Genomic DNA, 22,786 nt, shown 5'->3' with positions numbered 1-22,786 from the left:
ATAATTTATTTGGCATTGATTTCTGTATGACATTAAATTTTAATTAAAAAATTTATCATTTTCATTCTAATCAACGATTTATTCTTTTTCCTCCAAAATTGTAAGAAAATATTTTGAAAAAGTGTATCTTGCGAACTCGCTATTTTTACAATCGATATTTTAAAGTAGCTTCCTGAACTACTTGCAGTTGATAAAGTAAATTACTTCTACGTTTACACTTTTACTTAATAATAAACTTTGCAATTAAATAAATGGAACATAAATGTTTTTATTTTTATAATATTATGTTTAAAATATCTTATGAAAATAAAATATTTTTTTTTTATTCATTTGCAAAATTAACAACTTTCTCTTAGATACTTGCTGTTGCTATGAAAATTTGCAATTACTAAAAGTTTAAATATACTAATTCGTAAGAATTCAAAATAAGCATCTCTGACTTTATTAGCAACTGCACTTGTCATGAATTTAATAAAATAAAAAAAGCGAAAGAATATCGACAAAGAAATCGTAACAGATTATTTCTATACCATTGGACAGTACATAGACAATATAAGCTTTAGCAAGTAGTATCGCTAAGATACTTTTCTGTTAAATAATTTAGTATGACTAAGAAACTTCAGCTAAAACCGTCTATATATCTTTCCCGTTTCTTATTTATAAAACCTTCAACTTTATGGTAAGTCTAATATTTAAACGATCACCTATATAACAAAAATCATTATTTTTATTGTAAGTATGATACAAATTTAACGCCATTAACTTGATCTAGCACCATGAAGTATGCTTCGTCATTTCAACATTTCCAAAAAATATATAAAAAGAAAATAAAACGAATTGAATATATTATTTTTTCTTATTTTGTTAGTTGGAAATAAATTCTCAATAAATCAAAAACAATTAACTAACACACGCATTTGTAAATCCAACAAATACAGTTATTCTTGCCGAACCTAACCTCAAATTTCTCAACTGAAATGCGTTAAATTATACAAATATAAAAAAGGAAAGCCACGTGGAACCCACGCGTGACTGAAGCGAAACTTCATCACTTTTTCATGTTCGTAACATTACTGAATTATTTGATTGTTTATTTATTTATATGAGATGCAAGAGGCTTACCCAATTACATTTGACTAACAAATTTAATAAAATTATAGTTTTATAAGATGCTTATTTAAACGGTAGGAAATAGCGCTGTATACATTAAGATGTCAATTTTCTGAAATATTATAGATATATGATAATTAAGAAAAGAATATCAGAAAAATACAAAGTATAAGAAATAAAAAAAAAAGCGATCAGATGCTCCTACTTTTTGTTCAGTGTCGTTTCATTAAACGTTGTCTTTACGTACATCGTCTAAAGAAGTTTTATTTAAAAAATAAAAATCTAACATTAAATGAAAATTATAAGTTTTATATAAGATGTTCTGACTTCGTATGCTGTGTCATAGTATCAAATTAAATCTTGAAATATATTTACGATGACTTTCGCCTATTAACGTAGTTGAACAAATGATTGAAGACCGTAGTGATCAAGCATACTGATCGAGTAAAGATGTGCACTAGATAGACTCGTTAATTGATGAGACACGTCACCATTACTCTTCTCTCGATCTTCGAAATCTGTCACCTTCTTTTGTTCTCTCTCCTTCTCTCTCTCTCTCTCTCTATCGAAGTGGAGCATGACCTCGACTGCTAAGCAGACATTTACACGTTTTGCGATACGGTCGCTTGCAACGAGAATTGTTTACTTGGAATGTTAAATATGTAAGTAAACGAACGATGTTGTATAAATACATCGAAACGACCACAAATAATTTTGCATCTCTCTTTCCCTCTTATTATATTATATAGCATCATTTCTAATTATGATTAAACAAATAAAATGTCAAATTAATAAAAAACGCATACACGTGCGCAAATATACATCTATTTATATATGTATGGTTTAATGTACGTATTTGTGACCAACAAAAAAAGAACACATTAATAACAAGAATTTCTTTATTCACATAAGTATTTTTTTTAAAACGATAACACCAAAGTAACTTATCGTGTAATTGTATGCACATGACAAGATAACGGATCTTATTACTGGCTTATCGTTTGTTTTCATTATTAGATATAAAACTTTTTTTTTATTTTTTTTTCTTCAAATGTCAACGTACGTAAGCAAATGTTGGATATCTCTCTTTATCATAGATAGCGCGAGAAATTTAAAGAAAAAAGATGAGTATTATTGATGCGACCATTATCAACCTTATCGAATATTTAAAAAGGCAGAAAAAAAGTTCGAACGCTTGAAAATTCTTTGTAACCATATACAACTAGGAGCTACAAGAGAATGTTAAATAATACACGTAGAAATACGTAGTCGGTTTTCTCTTTGTTTGAAACGTGAACAACATTTATATTGCGGTCGTTTAATTGCACTAGGAGAAAATAAAAAAGGAAAGAATAATAAAAAGCAAACAAGCCTTTTATTAATATCACTACTCGTTTTGTTATATATACATATATCTATAGTTTTTAGCATAGTAATTTGTGTACTTAATTACAATGATCTAATGATTCAGATAATTATTTCCAATGAATGTTGTTTCGAATGAAACACTAAATATCTAAACCTTCCCGATACGAATTTCCAATTGTTATCATATCATTTATCGATACAACAAGAAGTGGACGAGCTTCAATTAATAATTAATTACGTTTCGTGGCAATCTCAAACCACAACCACCGTTTATTAATTCGTTTATTTTTATATTTTTTTTCGACAAATAACATAAAGATTAACAAAAAAAAAGAAAAAATACTTTAAACGAAATTATTTAGGAACACAAATTAACAAGTTTCGCACTTTAGACTTTCGTTATAGCGTTAATAGTTAAAATAAATATTACGAACAAACTGACGTTCAATATATAATATTTTCTAAATTATACAAACTGAACATTGCTCATATTCTCTAATCCGTAATAATTTCATTAAAATGGATATATTAATAACAAATAAATTATTTGATTACATATTTGAAGGAGAAAAAAGTTCTGAAGAGAACTTCGCAATCTATTTGAATTAATTGTAAATAAAATTGTTAAATAGTTAATAGGATTGCAACTAGTCAGGAAAATCCATTACCTTCGGTCCAAGCATTTTTCAATTATTCACCAACCAACTGAAGTTTTCTAATGAAAGGGTGTAAAAGGGAGATGGTAGGACAGTGGTAGAGAGGGCCCATCATTTCGTTTCCTAATACGAGTCTCGTGGCTTTGTTTTCTCTTCTTGTTAAAGGGTTACATAAATACATTAGCGTATAAACGAAAATTGGAACGTCTAATTGTCTCGACCACCCATCCGTTTCGATTACCAGAGGAAGAGTTTATTTATTTTTTCTTTTTTCAAGCCAATTTTTCGAAATCTCTCGCTTCTTCTTTCATCATTCTCAAATGAAAGAGTAAACTTTCATTTTGGTAGACGAAAAAAAGTAGGAACTGACAACTTTTCGTTGTATCAAGAGAGCTGCTAGCATTTCACCATTACTTTGGATGGTCTCTCTCTCTCTCTTTCTCTCTCTCTCTCTCTCTTTACTTTTTCTTTTTTATTTTTTCTATCTTCTTCGTAGGAATACCAAAGATCGTAAAGATTTCAACAAGTCAAGAACGATCCTTCTTACTTAGCTTGGCCCATATTTTAATGGATGAAAACTTTATTTTTTCAACGTTTCTATTGAAATCAAAAGTTTATCTGTTCATCTTATTATTTGTTTGTTTGCTAATAATAAACTTAAAAACTAATAAATAAAAATAAAACGTAAGAAGAGCTTTTAAAAAGCTTAATATAATTGCTACCATATCTACACGCGATGAAAAAAATATGTATATATAATAGATACTGACACGCAAAATTTTTCGCACACTCTATTAATAAGCTAATGTCGTAATTAAAAAAAAAAAAAAAAAGAAAAAAGTTTTTAACGTGCAATTATGTTGTCGTCGTTGTTTTAATAGATCGAGTTAATTAGAAAAAATGGTCTGATGAAGCCTTTATAAAAGGATTTATCGCAACCACGGGAGGAGACCACAAAGTCTCGCGAAAGTTCAAAAGCACTAAAGGGCCGCAATTATGCTGTTAAATAAATAAAACACCCATCCTAGGAAAATTGAGCATAGACGTGGACGACAAAGCGCGAACGCCTAGTTGACTTATTAATTCGATTGACCCGCCATACCAGTACGTAGTCACGAACAATTATCGCATATTTATCTTATTTTTCTTCTCTTATTTTTCTTTGTCTTACTCGACACTATACGAGAATTCCCATAGGGGTAAACTTCCTCGTCAGCTTTCTATAAAATTGTCCGAACCTTTTGTCATTACATTATTCTCGAGTGTTCGCCCAAGGGATTCAATAAAAAGAAAAAACAAACAAAAAAATTAAAAAAAATAATAACAGGAAAGAAGATTCGTAGAGATTAGGAAATGAAAATTTGTTCATTTTATCTTGTTTTTTATTTTCACTTCTTCTTCTTCTTCTTCTTCTTCTTCTTTTTCTTCTTATTTTCGACGAATTAATCCAATCGATGAAGGATAAATGAGAATAAAATGAGAATTGTATCTATTTTAAATGTAAACTAGAAATTCCATACTCGTTATAGATGGTAGTAATAAAATTAACATAAGTATTTCCATAAATTAATGAAATGCGGTTTGCTGTAGCATAACTAATATTGACATATTAAATCCAAATAGTTGAAGTCGAACATTTCGCTAAAACGCCGTATTTCTTATTCATGAATTCATTGAACCACCGGGAGGAGGCTAAGGTCGTCTTGCGCGTTGAACGTGTTCCTCTTTTATTTTCCGGACTATTCGACCCGAGAGACACGATATAAGTATAGGTAAACGTAAGTTACTTTCAAAATAATTTCAAATTATTTAATACTACGAGAAATGGCAATGGCTGCGCCTTATTCTTTCAACCTATGAAATAATATTACTTTGTTTATATTTTTGTTTTATTTATTTATTCGTAAGACGTCACAAGGCAAGAAAAATATATAGAGTAGGTTAGCAATTAGCGAAAAAATCGCACTCAACTTTATTTTACCCCTTTTTACTCTGATCGATCAAGGAACGAACCCTTCTCTCTCTCTCTCTCTCTCTCTCTCTTTCGACAGATGTTTAACCCTTCTATTTTCTTCCTCGAGAACGACCCTTACCCGTCGCACTTGTGTTTAGGGTTCGTCGAATACGCCGTCTAACACATGTCGCACGCACGAGTGCAATTTTAGCGAAAAAGACCGAGGAGTATTAACCTAGGGGTTGTTGTCGAACCATTGTCTAACGCTAATAACAACATCGACTCGCGACACACCTTGTCTGGAACCTTCCTTTCAATACTCTTTCGAAAGAAAATTCACGTCAGCCCATACGAGCTCTCGAAACATTTTTAATTTAACATAAACAATTTGATTTGATTTGATTTTATTTTCTTCAGGCTCGGATATTTTAAATCTTTTTTCTATTTGTTATAAATCGTTTAATATATTAATATATCGTATCATTTAAACTATCCCTTTTACACGAGTTAGAGTCACTTACCTACGAGCCTACCTTCTCAAGCTTATCTAATATTATCAAAGAGGTCGCGTATTTTTTACTCCTTGAAGTTAACAGCACACAGTTTCGGTTCATCCATACACTTTACTAACCATGCTCACGTTTCTTTGACCTTACCGATCTGACCGAAACTAGTAATCCAACTAATAAGTTAATATTAAAAAATATAAAAATATTAAAATATATAAATTCGACACACTTTAAAATATCCATTAATGCACATTTACGAATTAATATAATAACAAAATAATCCTCCCCGATAAAAATATATATGTTGAAGAGATATTCATCGAATCAGCCGCCGAAGAGGGAGGGTGGAGGGGGGAGGAGGCTGGGAGTATTTCTGTAAAAATTGCTTTCCAAAGGAATGACTCGGTTCAATTTCGATCGACGAAATAAATGGAAAAAAAAAAAATAGAAATAAAATAAAAAAGAAAATAGAGAAAAAGGATAGATAGACAAGATCAGTTACGCTAGAGCAGAAGAAAAGCTCGAGGAGTGAGTGAGTCATGTTAGTGGTAGGAAAGAACGGAACGGAACGGAACGGAATGGAATGGAACGGGATTAAGTTCACTCGTAATCCATCGGAACTATCCATCGGAACTCACTCTGATACTTTGCTCTGCAGTCGTCGAGGAATATCTGTCTGCCTCTTGGCCTTTCTTCCTACAATTCGTTCGAATCGCAGATGTCGGACACATGCGATGCCTCGAGGGATCTCCGGTGACGGAAGATAACCATTCCACACATAAATGCTAACACACAGAGAAAGAAAAAGAGAAAGAATGAAAAAAGAAAGAAAGAAAGAGAGAGAAGAGAGAGAAGAGAGAACAGAATCCTTCTGTGTTGTACATCGATATCTGCCATTCGAGCTCTTTTCACTGTCTGTGGAAAAAGCTTTGGCTCTATTTTTCGAAAAGTTTTTTCCTCTTCTCTTCTCTTTTCTTTCTTTCTTTCTTTCTTTCTTTCTTTCTTTCGTCTCTTTACACGTCCGTGATTTTTCCCGCTTACTTCCCTTGTCTCTCGAATTTTTCTTTTATCATTTCTTTCCCTTTTCTCTTCTTTTCATTTCTTTTCTTCTTTTCTACGCTTTTTTTCGAATAGAAAAAGATATACGATATTTGTTTTTTAACGTCGTAGGAAAAAAAGAAAAAAAGAAAAAGAAAAAGAAAAAGAAACTTCGACCGATTAACGAATGCAATTAAAACCGAATACGATTAATGTCGAGAAGTCCTTGATGAGTCACACGTGACTCATGTATATATAGAGCACGTGTCATCGAATGCTTATTTCACGCGAGTCTAAAACCAAACTGTTCTTAGCGAATCGCGAATGAATTGCGACGGAATGTGTTTTTTTTGTCTTTCTCTCTCTCTCTCTCTCTCTCTCTCTTTTTATTTTCCTTTTTTATTTTTACCAACGATTACGAAACCCAACAGCTTTTCCATTGACATCGTACGTAAACGATCACAATACACGATACCAATTTTTCCATTCGAATCGATTGTACGAGCAAACTCGCTCGATGATATCCACCTTGAGGAAGAAAACGCGAATAAAAAGCGCGATAATCTCCCCTTACATTTTGAAGAGAAAGAGAGAGAAAATACGGAAAAATCAATCTAACGCGGATCAACAAAATTCTTTTGGCAAACGAGGTAACCCATCGTACCGGTTTGCTTTTAAAAACTCATGCCACATCGATGAGAAAATCGAAATTCGTAGAACGTGCTTGTGTGTACGGATAAAGAAACCGTTCGTTCCCTTGTCCCCTTTGCGTGTTTCAAACCAACCGGACGTTAGGCGTACCGCTTAGGGTCCCGTTTAGGGTGGCCCTGGAGGACCCCGTTTGAACACGTGTGCGCATAGTAGATAGCCTAGTTGGGGAAGTAGGATGAAGGGAAAGATTCGTGAGGGAGAAGGAGAGAAAACGAGAGCAACGGAGAAAGAAAGAGAAAAGGTATACAGATGACAGATGCCAAAAGCATCGGTGGTGACGTTGGCAGTGCTGGTAAAAACGCACGATCGACGCGCCTAGAACGCTGGTATTATCGTCTGCGCGCCAGGATTTCAACGACGATTGCTGCTGCTCGACGTGAGACACGCGGTGAAGAGAGAGAGTGAGAGAGAGAGAGAGAGAGAGAGAGAGAGAGAGAGAGAGAGAGCGAGAGAGAGTTCAGTCGTTTCGTGGCTGCCGAGTTGACCGGGCGTGTCGTACCAGAGTTCTCTTCTCAACGAGCTTTTCGCGCCGGTTTTCCGTATTTCACATTTTTCCCACCTTATCATCGTTCTCTACTTATCGTCTACAAATCTGTCTCCACGTTTCGTCAAACTTTCTCAATCAAAATTACCGGAAGAATGGATTGTACGACGTTCGCGAAGATTCTCTCGTTCCTAACGCTGATACGTAAGTTTTCCAATTTGAAAATTTGGTTAGAAGAAGGGCTCTCTTTCTCTCAAACTTAGATCCTGATTTTCTTTTTTCATTCTTTTCATTTCTTTTCTATCTTTTTTAGTATTGATATTATTTGAAATTTATATTCATCTATTTTGAATGTTGGAAGATACAGGATTAAAAGTGTGTGCGTGTGTTTGATCGATTTAGATCCTTGAGAAATGTCATCCGTGGATCCGAAACTTAATAACTTCGCGTGTTTACGAGCTATTTCTATTCGTTCCTGGAGTGTAATTTTGAAAATTGTTCGTTTCATTGAACGATTAAACGATGAAAAAAGATATTTTATATACTAACTATAGTTAGGAAAGAAAGATATTGATTCGTCGTGCCTAACATCTATCGAGGTGTTTTAATAAAAGCGATGTGCATTTTAATGGAAAATGAATAGTTTCAAATCTAATGTTATTTAGTTTTTACGATCGATATTTCAAAATCCGAAAGGTTTCGGGTTTGCCTTTTACGTAAGTAATGATACAACTATACGATACGATACGACGAGCTTCCCTGTCGTGTTTGTTCGTTAAATATTTATTTAATATGCGTTAGAACGGATACGGGGAAACAAGGAGGAGAAGGGGAGATATATTCGGCGTACGTGCTTTCAACGTATTACAGCTTCCACTTCGCGATTACTATGCGAAAGAGGATGGTGCAATAAACGACGATACCGTCATCAAAATCACAGAGGGTAGATTTTGATCTTAAAGAAAGAAATATGAGGAATGAACGATTTCCGCTTAACAACGACGTCGACTCTAACGACAACGCGATCATTCTCTATAACTATCTAAAACGTATGGGAAACGTTGAACAGGATTTTCTTTTCCTTTTCCTTTTTTCCTTTTATTTTTTTGCACTCAAATCACGTTAACAAGCACGACGCTTTAACGGTTCGTAAAAACGGTCTCGGTGAATTTATTTTTCACGAACGATAAAAATCCTTCCCTTCCTCTTTTTTCTCCTATAATTTTCTTTTCTCTCTTCCGATTTTTTCCCTTTTCTTCCTCTCTTCTGTTTTATTTTTCTTTAACCACGCTTTTCTTTTTCTCTCTGCTTACCTACCGACTCTTTATCAAGATCCGCAAAATCTCTACGTGGAGGTGAAATACGAAGGAGTCGTTTAAATTTGATCTTGTGGAAAATTTCTTAAACCCATCCTCCACCCACTTGCCCACCTACCTACCTACCTTTACATTTTTCGATGGAAAAATATAAAAGATAAATGAAAATGTTCTAAGGTTTATGTATATAACAAGTTGTTCATCGCGACCTTAGAACTAAGTACACGTATATAATATAAGATAATATACATATACGTTATGTTATAAATGCGAGTCACATGAAACGTAGGGTACCTATCGTGAAATTACTTACAAGTTTGACCTACGGCGGTTAAGTTCAAGGCAACAAAGGATTCGCACAATGGCTTCGTTCGAACTGATCGGAAAACTTCGTGCCACGTTCCGAGTTACAAGTTACTTAAGAAAGGTGGTGTACTTTTAAAATGATTATAGACTTTCTCGATGAACAAGATTTTTCATTGACGTAAAACAAAAAGAATCAAAGCAAAGAAAAAACAAAACAACTTTTTTATATTCCACGGTGAGAAATAAAACGAACTTATGATGATATCGCGATTCGTTCCTTCTTTTCGTAAAAATAGATTAGCAATGTGTCCGTGGTCGCTTAAAAGCGTTAAAGTTACATGCCTTGCAGAAATAGTACGAAAATAAACTGTTTTTAACGTTCCTTTGCTGGATCTACAGGCACTCAAAATTCTAAGAAAACGCGAAATAACTCTAGAGAGAAAAAGAAATAAAAAAAAGAAGAAAGAAGAAACATAAAATTTTACTTTGAATGAAAATTTAAAGTCATTCGCTAGATGTAAAATGGAAAAATAATTTCTAATGGGAATTTCTCGTTGTATAGCAAGGAACTATATGAATATATATATTCTTATCAGAGATATTAATCTCTAATAATAGTTGTCATCTCGTGAAAAAAAAACAAAAAAAATAAGAAATGAACAATAATTCATAAGGAAAACTCGATCAACCGAAAATCCTAAGAAATATAACGACCGTTCGATTACGTGATTGCTCGTTGACGTTCTAATATATATATACCTGCTAATGCTCTAATGCATTTCATTTATCTATTTTTGTCGCGGCTCGCCTATCTATCGATTTTCTTTGTTTCTTATGTATGAAACGATCTCTCATTAAAAAATTCCTCAAATAAAAGCTTTAGGATTAATAAACCGCATTCTCTTCGACGTTCGTTTTCCAAGTTTATCGTAAATGGAAAGATAAGCCGTAAAATTCATCAACAACACGTTTGTTTATGTTCTTATCACTTACTTACTTAGGATAACACAACTCGAAGATTTCCGATCGTTTTACAAAATATCGATAATCATCCTTCAAATAACGCGTTGCGTATACATTCTTAAATAATTCTATGATAATAAATAAATTACACGAAAGTATACGTATTAGAAATTACCATTTCGAGAATATCGATTTGATGAATAATAATCGATCGATATCGACAATAGTGTTTAATCGAAAAGCTTTGTAAACTTTTATTAGAAAAATTACAATACCGACTGGAAAAGTCGCAGACATTATTGAAACTCGTTGGTTTGCGTTAGAATTTCAATGTAGTTCAAAGTTTGAAATGAAAGGTATTAAAAAATCGATAAGCCGCTTGGTATACATTTACTTTTTCGCACATTTTTTTTTTTTTTTTTTATTTTCAGGAGATAGTGTCGGTGATGCCTAAATGTAGGTCGGGCCTTGTTCTTCCTCGCCGTGAATTTAAAAAAAAATAAAAAGAGTGAGTGAGAGAGAGAGAGGGTGGGGTGGGGGGAGGGTTTAGGTGGAAAAATAAGACCAAGACAAACACCGTGAACGTTAACGAGAGTAACCTGGCTACTCTAATTAAGAAGCAAACGCTATCTCGCGACTAGTCGTTAATTCTATTACCAATGGTGTGCCCATCAGAATTGAGTAATTAAATTCGAAGGAGAAAGGAGAGTGCGTGACTCTTTCGAGATATTATATCAACTTTATCTTGGTAATTTCGAATATTAAGAGTAGATGAAACGTTAACGAGCTACGATCTTTTTATTTCTTCTTTTTTTTTTGTTTTGTTCATTTTTTATCTCTTTCCACACGTGTATACGCATACATAGATCTACGTATAACACGTATGCGCGAAAATACTCGTTTCGTAGCTTTATTTTGTAACAATTCGGGGAAAAACAGTGGCGCGAATAATCGACCAAATGGAAATCAAGCGTAAAAGGTACACACACCAATTCCGAAATGATAATTTCGCACGGTTTGTTAACTCTTCTCGATCGAATTATCTATAAAACGCATGACGCATGAACGTCGCGAGCTCAAACGACTGCTTTATTATTATACGATGCATGGTACAATATCTATTTCATTTGTTTGTCCTCTTTATTAATCGTAAATCCAACTAAAGGAGTTTTGGGTTAGAGTCCACAGTGATTTTAACTCTTATCTCGCATAAACGATAAACTGAATCACCGTTCGGTGTACCGCGCTATTATTCATTAGGGAATATCACTTGGCAAAACATTCCTGAGCTATTTTTAACGAGAGAATATAAAAGAAAGGTAAGAGAAAAATGTTCAAAGCAAAAGAAATAAAATAAAATAAAATAAAATAAAATAAAACGAGCGTAAAGTACATAATTCCGGTCATCGTTTAAAATGACAGCGGAATATTTTTCTTCTTCTTCTCCTTCTTCTTCTTCTTTATCTTTTTTTAATTGTATCAAGTGTGTTGGAACCTGCGTTGCAGTTTGTCTCTACGCATTAATTACACCTACCAAGATAATTACAACCAGCCTTGTGAAAAATGTATATAAATATATATATATTCGTGTTACTAACTTCATTTCTTCTCTTCGCTGTTTAATTCTCCAAGGGAAGAAGAAAGCAGGATACAAGAAAGTGTTATTATTGTTCTCGTAAGTCGACAATCCTACGAGGAGAAAGTTACGTTCCTATTGGGATTGCGCGATTCGGATCGTATTATGGTTCCGATTCGAAACGTTGAAAATCGATATTGGTGTGACACCTTTTAATTTGCGGTCTGAAATGAAGATTTTTTTATAAACGTATATTAAAATCATAATTTATATCTCCTCGAACAAAGTTATACATAGATTTCCGAGCAACGTGTATCGTCAACCGGTTGTGTCAAACTCGAATGATCTATCAGTCGCGGTAGCATTCTTTCGTGACAGAAATTCATTATTTTCTTTCGATCATTAGAATTCATGAAACCTTGTTTAGACCTCTCGACTATTTTATATTCTTTCACTGGCCATTCTCTTTACAAAGATTATTATGCTCTTCATCCTCCTTACGCTTGTCAAGTTCAAACGGAGATTGATGCCCCGTGAATAACCGTCGAGTTATTACACGAAAAAAATAACACGTCTACAAATTCTCGGCAAGTATTAGGCGTAGAAAATCATTCCGGTGTCTTGGTATTAAATTTATTGCATCAAAATCATCATATTTTTTGTTCGTCGAGGAATTCAACAAGTTGACTGTGAATTATGAACCCAAAGTTATTCAAAATAATAATGCATATTATTTCGAGAGATAACAAACGTACGATTAATTCGTAAATAAATCTTATATTTGTTTTTAAAAGTATCAAATTAATTATTACGCTCGATACTTGTACGTATTCATAAAAAAAAGAAAAAGAAAGTAATGTAAAATGTATGGAATAATAATAAAAAATTAATTGAAAAAGAAACTCGGCGTGGCCTCGTATGATTGCAAATTAAAAATGAATGGAAAATCATTTTTCAAGGAATTTTAATTTATCGTCTATACCTCTATAATATTAAACTTCCTCTTTTGCGACATAATGTAAATTGCATGACGCAGCGTCTCATTGTACGGAACGGAAATATCGTCCGTAAATATCTCAAACGTCGACAAGTTTAGTCGACAATTCACAGCGAATCCGACACCTCGTATATACTACATATAAATACATAAACTTACGTACTAACACATATACATAGCGATCATTATCCGCTCGGTACGTTGTACACAAATCGATTAACACATTTATCATTTACCTTATCCTATCTCCACCATCTTTCGATTTACAATGTTTAAGAAACGCCAGTTTATAAGCAACGTTCACGCTTGTTTTTACTATAAACAACGTAAACGCAAAATTTCGACTATTCGCGGAACAATGTTTCTCGTTAGTCCCTCACGCGGAATCATCTCGAGTACGGATTTGGAAAGAAGGTGGAAAAATCCTTCTGGATCTAACTTTTATTACACGCTTCACTGTAATCATCGTTAATGGCTACGTTCTTATGCATAGATCGTAGCTCGCTTTCCTTTCGAGTGGCAAGCGAATCGGTGCAATTGAATATTCATGCGAGAGTGCAATACCTTGCTCCTTCTTTGATAAGATCGTAGTCGAGTAGTCGAATTAAATTCTTCATGTGTGAATATATTAAGAAAATGAGATAAGAAGAAGAAAAAAAAATTAAAAAAACTAAAAAACAAACTCAAACAAAACTTTATACGATCTATCTATTAAAGATTAGGAATGGTACGAGATAGAGTTAGTATTACATGGGAGAACAAACAAAATATAACTCGAGAGAGATTATTTGTAGAAGATATACTTGTTAGATAGTTAGATAATTTCTATTTGTAATCGTTGAAACATACAACGTTTAGAGAGAAACTTTTCACGATCAAAGAAATTCCTTATCAGCATTGGCCTCGAGCAAACGTGCTAAAGAAGGGAATGGTATTGGACAAGAACCCTTACTAATATAATCTACCTATTCGCATCGAGCTTTGAAAGTTTATCGAACAAACAACATCAAAGAGGGGTGGTGGGGGGGGGCAAGATGTTAAGTTCTCATAATGTAAGATGCATTTCGAATCAACGCAAGCCGATTTCCTTGCTATTCCTACTCCTATTGAAGTACTCTGAAAGCGAATCGTTCATCGGCCAATACGAATTTGGAATGTCTGCACTGTGCTAGTTAGCAAGCATTGCTGACTTCTAACCGGTTTCTATCGGAACAGCGTTAATAACATCGAAAAAATCCCTTTCACCTTGACACGATTGTAAATTAGAAAAGATTCGTTTCGAATTCATTCGTTCGTTCTTTCATTTTATAATTTGTTTCTCCGATTCATTCAATTGCAAACCGTTCGAAAAAAAATTCTCGGAAATTATTATTCTACAAATGGAATACAAACTTTTACCGTTAGGTTTCAACTAGATTTCTCTCTTCGCGACAAACTACCGATTGTTTTAACAATTAGAACGAAACTGGAATCTTTTTTTTTTTGTTGTTCTTTTTTCACTATATCTATCATCTATCCTTTCTTACAATTAGTATTTCAACGCAATGTGTCTTGTTGAAACGTTCGCACGGATCGTAGAATGGTGAACAGCACGAGAAATCGAGCGATAGGAAAAAATCTGTGGAGGGACCGGTCTCTAAACCTCCTGCCCCCCTCCCCCTCCCATGACACTGTCCCCTACTCCTTCACCAGCTCCCCACCGCCCCTCTTTCTCTCACGTTTTCCATCGCGAAATAGACCGGTCGTTGCTCACTGAGAGAATACTGTGCGTGACCGCTGGACCGGAAATGGGTCACTCGTGGCCATTGTGGCGGGAACGCGTTTCATACCGATCTATTCACAAGGGGAAAGAGGGAAATCGAACAACTACCATTTCAGGGGTTAGAATCCTACGGTATGATCGAAAAAAAAAGCCTAATGGGATTCCCGTAAATGAAGATTTTTATTGGAATTGTTAGAGAAGTAAATTCCGATAAAATGCTCACTCGATTCTTTTTCCATAAGATTTAGAATACATCTTTCTTTGATATTGTTGTTTAGGAACACGGTGTGTTCTATTGTTATTAAAAATAGAAGAATCATAGTAAAGCTTTTTTGTAAAGGAAATATGTATGATATAGGCTTTTAAGAAGAATGTTGGCGTTTTACGCGATCTTCCAATACGGCAAAGTTACTTCTACTTGGAAAAATTCTTTTCTGCTTGTATACGATAAAGTCGAGAGGAGAGAGTAGTTCAGGGTTGGGGCTGGGTTGGGTTAGGGTGGCTTTGGAGAGACTAGGTCGAGAAACTACAGCTGACTGAAATTTGCGAGGCTGAGCCGATACGATAGAACGTGCATCGGATATCGACGAATGGTGAATATCGGTAATCGTTACTTAAAGGGTGCCAAAGGGGTTGATAGAAGGGGTTGACTTTCTTAGAGTAGATTCCAGAATCTCTCTTCATGGGATTCTATTTCATGCATTGGTAAATCGATCGATGGGAAAATAACGCGATAACCGATGTCATTGATCAACTTTTCAAAATGATTTATCTGGTATTTCGGTTTAATTAACTTCTTCGTTATTGAAGTGTCAAATTTTGAATAACGATTGAAATCTGCATAGATTACAAAATAATATTCTTAAAGTTTAAAGAACAATATTTGTTCTCATTCCTACGTTTCTGTTTCTACGTTTAATTCCGTGAAAGAAAATTCGTAAGTTTCGAATCAGTTGGACGATTTCACGAGTGCAACTTTAGAAAATTCGTTAGATTCTTTTTTATATCGCGTAATGTCATTCAAAAGCTTCGTTTTGCGTTTTCTCTGAAGATATTTAATGCCATGACCTTTCTTTCTCTCTTCTTATCTTTTTAAATATTTTTTTAAAAATATTTTACGTTAAATAAAACTTCAGGAATTAAAAATGCAAAAAAGGAAATTTTTCTTCCTTGTGGAGAGTGTAAAAAAATAAAAATAATAAAATACTGGAGGTAAACCATTACTCGGTCGGAAAATTCGGATAAAAAATTACTTTAGTTCGTGCAATCGGGAACTAGAACGAGAATTATAATAATTACTTTTCTCGAGAATATCACGAGCCGTGGGTAATATACTCTTCTGAGAAACAATACCGATGAGAGATCGTACAAAGCGAGAGCGAGGGATGTAAATACGTGAATACGTACATAGGTACATCATGAAAATGAAAAGCAGGTCGACAGCTCCAAAAACATACGCTGTTACTTTTCGACTGGTTCGTTAGGATTTTCTGCCTAAATCAAGTTCAAGTTCAAATGTCACAGAAAAAAAAAGAAAAAAAAAGAAGAAGAAATAAACGAGTGATTTATCGTTTAATTGAAAACTATGCTCTTTCAACAAAAAAAAAAAATAAATGATTCTTCGTTTCGAATTAAATGCTCGTTTGAAAACATTGTTCATCTCGATTACTAACTGTAATAGAAAAAAAAAAAAGAAAAATCATTGTACAACGACCATATAAAGCGACATCGATATTATCCTCTCGAAGGTGAATGTAGAATATAAAAAACAAAAAAAAAAGGAAAAAATGGAAAGAAGGAAGGAAGGAAGGAAGGAAGGAAAATAATTGAAGAGAGTAACGAGTTGGTAAGGATGATAACGAACGACCATGATTATCGATCGAGTTCTCGGACACAATGAGAGAAAGAGAGAGGGGGTTAGGGGTGAGGGGGGAGGGAGAGGGAGAGAAGTTCTCCCAATGTGGTGGTTAGTCGAGCTACGAGCGAGAGATTCTCTTCTCCACCCCAAGTCCTCCCGAGTTTCGTGCCGCGAGGAATTCTCGGTCTGTTCAATTATGGAGCGGCTCTGTCGAATATTGGGTCAAAGGTCGAGGGGTCTCGAGAATACTAATGCGGAAGGTCAAGTCTCGCGCGAGTGAGGTCATAACGCGACTATCATCGTAGTTAAGATGAAGATGTTCACCCACACTATGAATAATAATACGAAAGAGAGAGAGAGAGAGAGAGAGAGAGAGAAGGATGAATAAGGTTTACGCAGGACTATTATTTTCTTGTTTTTTTTTACAGAGTTTGTCATGTGCGGAATAGTACCAGACCCGACGACCTTCTTTCCAGAGATCAAAGGTAATCTGACCAAGATCGTCTGGGCTCATGCCGTCAACAGCAAAGCAAACCTTACCAAGGCACTGACCGCAGGTAAGTTTCTTTTTCATTATAGAAAAATGTCATATTATTTAAAATCGATTCGCAAAAATATCATTCCGCCGAGACAGAAATGGAACACGCTACTACTATCACCACCACCACCACCACCACCACTACCACCAACAATCACAACAACAAGAGTACCCTATGACGACGAACGATCGTTTTTATCTTTATCGTTCTTTTTATTTCCGTGCAGGTTTTAAAAAAGAAAAAAAGAAGTTTTTGAAGGACGTATATCAAAGACGACGATAGAAGAGATCGATTTATTGGCTTGTCGATATGCTCCTATCGGTGTACAAGTTAATCGAGCTCGAAGTAATTACCGTGTGATACGACGGTAAATCTTTGTTTACCGTAGTCAACTTTCTTAACCCTTTTTATAAACTCGACTGTTAACGCATTCGCGTCACGGGTACTCATTGTTGTTCTATTCGTATAACCAAGAGTTAAGGCCATGATGATGACGACAATATGAAATTTAGAGAGAGGGAGAGAAAGAGTGAAAAAAAGATATAGAGAAGTGAAAAAAAGATATAGAGAAGTGAACAAAATATAAAAAAGAAAAAATAAAAAAGAAAAGGAAAAAGCTTTTTGAATGTTTTTCTTCAAGCAAATACTATTTTTATTTGATTTTCGTTGTCAGCGCAATGTCCGTCAGTGACTATGTTCATTTATAAAATATCTCGTCGAGAAAATTCGATAATTTCGTTTCACGTGTAAACAAATATCATCGAGCGCACGGTACGTACGACAAATGTTTTCAATGGAATTAATTCTTTAGTGACTCATCTATTCGAATTTAATTAACCTTTTTCGGTCCGTCGCGTTTGTGAAATAATGTTCTCACCATTTCATGGAGACATCGTTGACAACTCGATGCTGATCGTACGGAACGCTTAGAATGCTCGGATACCGGCTATTCCTATCTGACAGTTGTACATTTTTCGACGTTTTACAAACATACTTTTCCCATCTGTCAATAAATATTCCACTCGTACGTTGTTGAAAAAATTAAAATGTCTGAAAACCGAACCGAACCGAACCGAACGGAAATGAACGGTAGGAATAACATTGAATTAAAACCTTGATCGAGAATGCATTGAAATTAGTGACCTTGAAACTTGGATACCGCGAGAAAGTAATTTTAAAGTAGACAATGGAACCTCGAAGATGCAGAGAGCGAATAAGAGAAGGGTTAGGGCGTTTCCCTTCTTTTTCTTTTTTTTTTTTTCGCTTCCTCTTTTCTAAAGACGACTTAAAAGTCTCATTTAACAATGCGAAAAAAGAGAGAGAGAAAGAGAGAGAGAAAGTCGCGAATGTCGTCGTGTCGACTCACAGCCTCTTTAGGTGTGATCGATATTCGTTACACGTGTGCGCGTTTTCCGTTTCCCCCTTGCTTCTACTTCCGTCTTTACATTTACGTGTATACACACACACATATATATATATATATACATACACATATATATGGCTCTTCTTTTTCACTAAGTTTCTACGAGTCTTCGTAGTTTATATGTATTTTGCACACACTAAACGTAGGTACTTTTTTAAAGACGACATCATGATGCTCGAAGCCGACGTGGTATTAGGCCACCTGACCAATTCCACAAATTCCAATATTACCATACCGATAATGGCTCATCCACCGGAAACGGAAAGTGATCTATCTCTAGAAGAATTCCTCACGAGTGTTCTTTATAATGGTACCAAGGGTATAAAACTAGATTTCAAGAGTATCGAAGCATTCGATGGCAGCAAGTCAATCCTTGCAGATAAACGAAAAGAGGTATGTATCACGTATAAAATGCTACAATAGAATCAAAGTGATACGAATTAAATATTTATTTATACGCATGTGAAATATCGACTATTTCAAGGTAAAGCTTGGTACGAATGTTTTCGAGTTGACAGAACGTACATCTATTACTCTTCAAAATGACAAACATTTCGTGTATAGATACAGCTCGTATCGATCCCTAGACTCTTTGCTTATTTTTTATTCCTTCCTATATACACATATCTATAACTACATAAAGGTATACACATGTATATATACTTTATATGCACTTACCTAGGTTACAAACGGCATGGGTTATAAAGTATGTAGAGATTTGTTGAGAAAAACTTCAGAGAGAACAAAGCCCATAGATTGTTAATAGTAATTTTCTCCTCTTATTGTCTTTCAGTTTTCCGTTCCTTTGTTCTTAAATGCCGACATTCTACCTGGACCAGTCGATGCCAAAACAACTCCGGTTGATCCTACGTCATTCTTGGACAGTGCAATCAAGACTTTTCCAGAAAGCGTCTTATCCGTTGGTTGGACGACCAGGTAAATCCAAAAATATTTTATTTGAGTCGATTGATGCATTTTTTACTGGGGTGTATAGTATTCAATTATTTATTATTTATTATTTTTAACATTAGTATTGATTCGATTATCATCAATTAAGACATTATAAAAGTATTCTTAATAGAATGATACTCGAGATTATTTTTCTTTCTCTTTTAGTTTTATTCTTTGATGTTGCGAAAATGCAAAAGAAATAAAGAGATAGTTAGATAGGGAGAAAGAGAAAGAGAGAGAGAAAAAGAGTTCTTTAGAAAAGGAACTGTGAAAATGTAAATACATACACGTTCAAGTTGCACGAGTGTAAATGAGTTTACGTTTACCTTCACCTTTACCTCTATTCTTATTCACTAACGTAAAATATGAGAATATGAATAAAAGAGAAAGAGAAAAAGATATATAAAGAAACGTTAACATTAATCTAAAAAAGGGAACACAATCAAAAGATAGGCCCGCGGAGAGAGAGAGAGATTTTAACTGTCTTTAGAATTTGCAATGAAATGAATGTATAACCCCGAACGAATGAAAGCGTACAGGTTTAGATCAAAATGGTGTCACCGAATGGAAAGAGATCCCTTGTTAAAGGAACAAAATTGATTTCAATATAAGAAAGAACGTTTTATTCTAAAGATTCACGTTGCAAATACAGCAACGACAATAAAGACATATTTTATTTATATATTTTCTTTTCTATTTTCAGATACGGGTCAGAGTCCCACATAACCGAAGGCCAGTATACGGAGGAACAAATACAGAAAATGGTAGACACCTTAACAAAGAATAAAGTTGCTCAGTCGGTAACTTATCCAGTGAGAGCTGGTCTAGCTGCTAATGACATTAACGTCATGAAAACGTTGATAGATCGCAGCTCAAACTTTGGTAATGCGACTTTGACCATTTGGTCCAGCCAAGGCGATAAAGTCGATACGAATAAACTGACCGAGTTGATAAAAACTATTGGCGTTGATAAGGTCTACGTCGACGTTCCCGAAGATGTTTGGAGCAAGCTCGACTTGTCCAATGGTTCCGCGACCTTTAACACCGCTATGATGACCGTGATGACGCTTATTTCGTTCCTCTTCGCCAGGATGCTGTGAAGCGATTTATGCGACGATCAATCGCGATTCTTAGAAAGAATACAATTTTACAAGAAGCGAGCATCTTCGTCCATTCTGGACTAATTCAAAAAAAGAATGAATGCTTCAGATCTCGCTTCTTCGCTTTCCGTCGATCAATTTACGAGATCGTTCATCGAAGTAACGTCACTTCTTCTATTCCCATTTTTTTAAACGCGAGATCTCTCAACACTTTTCTCGGTCTCAGATTCTTCGTATTTTATCCTTCATCGTCATTTTATTCTTTATTTTTATTTTTACGTACGCCCAACAAAAAAAAAAGAAACAAATATAGTATACACGAATGATTTTCGAAGAAAATCTTACGAATATGTGTCGTAAATCAATTAACAAATGAGATCAACCACTTAAATAAAACAAGCGCGCACATACATACGTACACACACAAACACATAAGTACACAATTCCTTTCGCTTATAAATATTAATAATAATCGATTAGTAGGGATAACTCACTCATAGGACTAGATGCACAATTTTATCGCGAATACCGTTTTATACATTTAACAAAATAAATTCATTTTCGAATCGATTAAAATTCTCGTCGTACGATTAATCAAAATCGCATGCCTAAATTATCTTCCGATGTTATCGGTTTACGGTTTAATGATGTTATTTCAAAATTGTAATTCCAATTAAAATTAACCGTAAGAATTGCAATCTAATTTTGATTACGCCGATTGAGGAAATAACGTGCTTTAACTTTAGATAATTTCATTTTTAATATGACACAATATGTAAACAATATTAAGAACGTTTCTCATAAGAAAAAAATTAACATTGCCTATTATCGTGTTCGTTTATTAAACGTATCATAATTTTCTCTCGCAAGATTACGCTAATAGTAAGATAAGAAATTATACTTCTTTTTAGTGCGTAGGAATTATTTGGACTAATTTCAACATTGAGCTCATAATTCGAAAGAAATAATATTGAATTTTTCGTTTCTATTAGTGTAAACGCTCAAATTTAGTTCTTTAATCAATTGATCTTAACAAATCTTTGATATTCTGTATCTATAATAAACATATCTCTAAAATTCAATGTCCTAGGTGCAAATAAACTGGTATTAGGAATTTATGTAAACTAAATATCTAACAATAAGCCAAAGGATATAATAATATTTAAATGTATAAATACGGTGCCAGAGCACTGCGTTTGTTAACGAAACAATAAAATCATTTACAATCCTACGAATAAAAGTTCTAGTCTATTCCTAATTCGAATGTAAGCTAACCGCAACCTTTTATTATTCATCGTGGGTGGTTAGTTTGTAATCCTACTGATCAATGAATCCCCAGGTTCGTTCAGTCGTGTCCTTGAATATGCACGAGTTTTTAAATCCTAGCTTGTATACCTGCTCTAATCGTGCTTTGAAAACTTCTATATATGCATTCTGAATAGGATTACAACTATTATTTACTATGAAGAATATATAAATATATTTTGTCAAAGTTATTCGTTATATTTCAACGTGTTCTCAAACATAACATACAATTCACTTTGAAAAATAATAAATATAAAGACATTTTCTAACGATAATATATATTTAACAAATATTATGTTACTTGAAATGACAAAGCTTTCTAATTAAAATAAAAGATATTAACTCGTCCTGTTAAATAATTAGAAATATTTAATATCGTATAAATTAGAAAAATAAACAATCGTGAAAATAATTACACCGGAAAGAAAGGTAGAAGGATTTCAAGGTAAGCTCAGTGAGAAGACAGGATTGTAGAGAATAATGTATAGAAGGTGTCGATAGCGTAGCTCGCGGTGTCAAAGGTCATTCGACTAGTACAGACGTCCTTGAGAGATGGAAAAAACCATTCCGGTTATCACAATCGTTCTTAGCAGCGCACAGACGTTCCCTTGTCGTCCCTTCTATGCAGGTGCAACGCGATTACCTTCGATGTGTGCGATCGTAATCATCGTTGTAAAATCTCTTCTTCATTCTCTTTCTTTCTTTCTTTCTTTCTTGCTTTTTTTCTTTCCTTTTCTCTGTAGAAAAAGAAACGGAAAAAAAAGATCGAGATTCCAACGATCGCAATTAAGTTTCCGATTCGAGCAAAAACTTGATTGTCTATCCCTTGCCCAACTCTTTAATCATCTTGATTATCTTCA

General features: G+C 34.2%; 1 protein-coding gene across 2 annotated transcripts; it reads left to right on the top strand.

The window, feature by feature from the left end:
* Positions 1-595: 595 nt before the first annotated feature.
* Positions 596-21,852, top strand: LOC122524632 (protein FAM151B). 2 transcript variants are annotated; one of them, XM_043647002.1, is made up of 5 exons: positions 596-679; positions 17,037-17,165; positions 18,731-18,963; positions 19,364-19,506; positions 20,225-21,852. In XM_043647002.1, the coding sequence occupies exons 2-5, from the start codon at positions 17,045-17,047 to the stop codon at positions 20,619-20,621; spliced, it is 894 nt and encodes a 297-aa protein (XP_043502937.1). In that variant the 5' UTR covers positions 596-679; positions 17,037-17,044; the 3' UTR covers positions 20,622-21,852. The 2 variants fall into 2 exon arrangements, with proteins under 2 accessions (XP_043502937.1, XP_043502928.1); XM_043646993.1 differs by lacking the exon at positions 596-679 and adding an exon at positions 7,796-8,034.
* The last annotated feature ends 934 nt before the right edge of the window (positions 21,853-22,786 follow it).

This window comes from Polistes fuscatus, unplaced genomic scaffold (assembly GCF_010416935.1).
Source record: "Polistes fuscatus isolate 324 unplaced genomic scaffold, CU_Pfus_HIC Scaffold10, whole genome shotgun sequence".
NCBI lineage: Eukaryota > Metazoa > Arthropoda > Insecta > Hymenoptera > Vespidae > Polistes > Polistes fuscatus.
Note: the sequence above shows the minus strand (reverse complement) of the source record. Positions and strands in the feature narration are given on the sequence as shown.

Bases quoted from the DNA above. Each gene is read 5' to 3' on its own strand.
- LOC122524632 (XM_043646993.1), top strand. From the start codon at position 7,986: ATGGATTGTACGACGTTCGCGAAGATTCTCTCGTTCCTAACGCTGATA. The intron at 8,035-17,036 runs GTAAGTTTTCCA...TTTTTTTTACAG, and splicing joins CTCGTTCCTAACGCTGATAC to AGTTTGTCATGTGCGGAATA. The intron at 17,166-18,730 runs GTAAGTTTCTTT...ACTTTTTTAAAG, and splicing joins TACCAAGGCACTGACCGCAG to ACGACATCATGATGCTCGAA.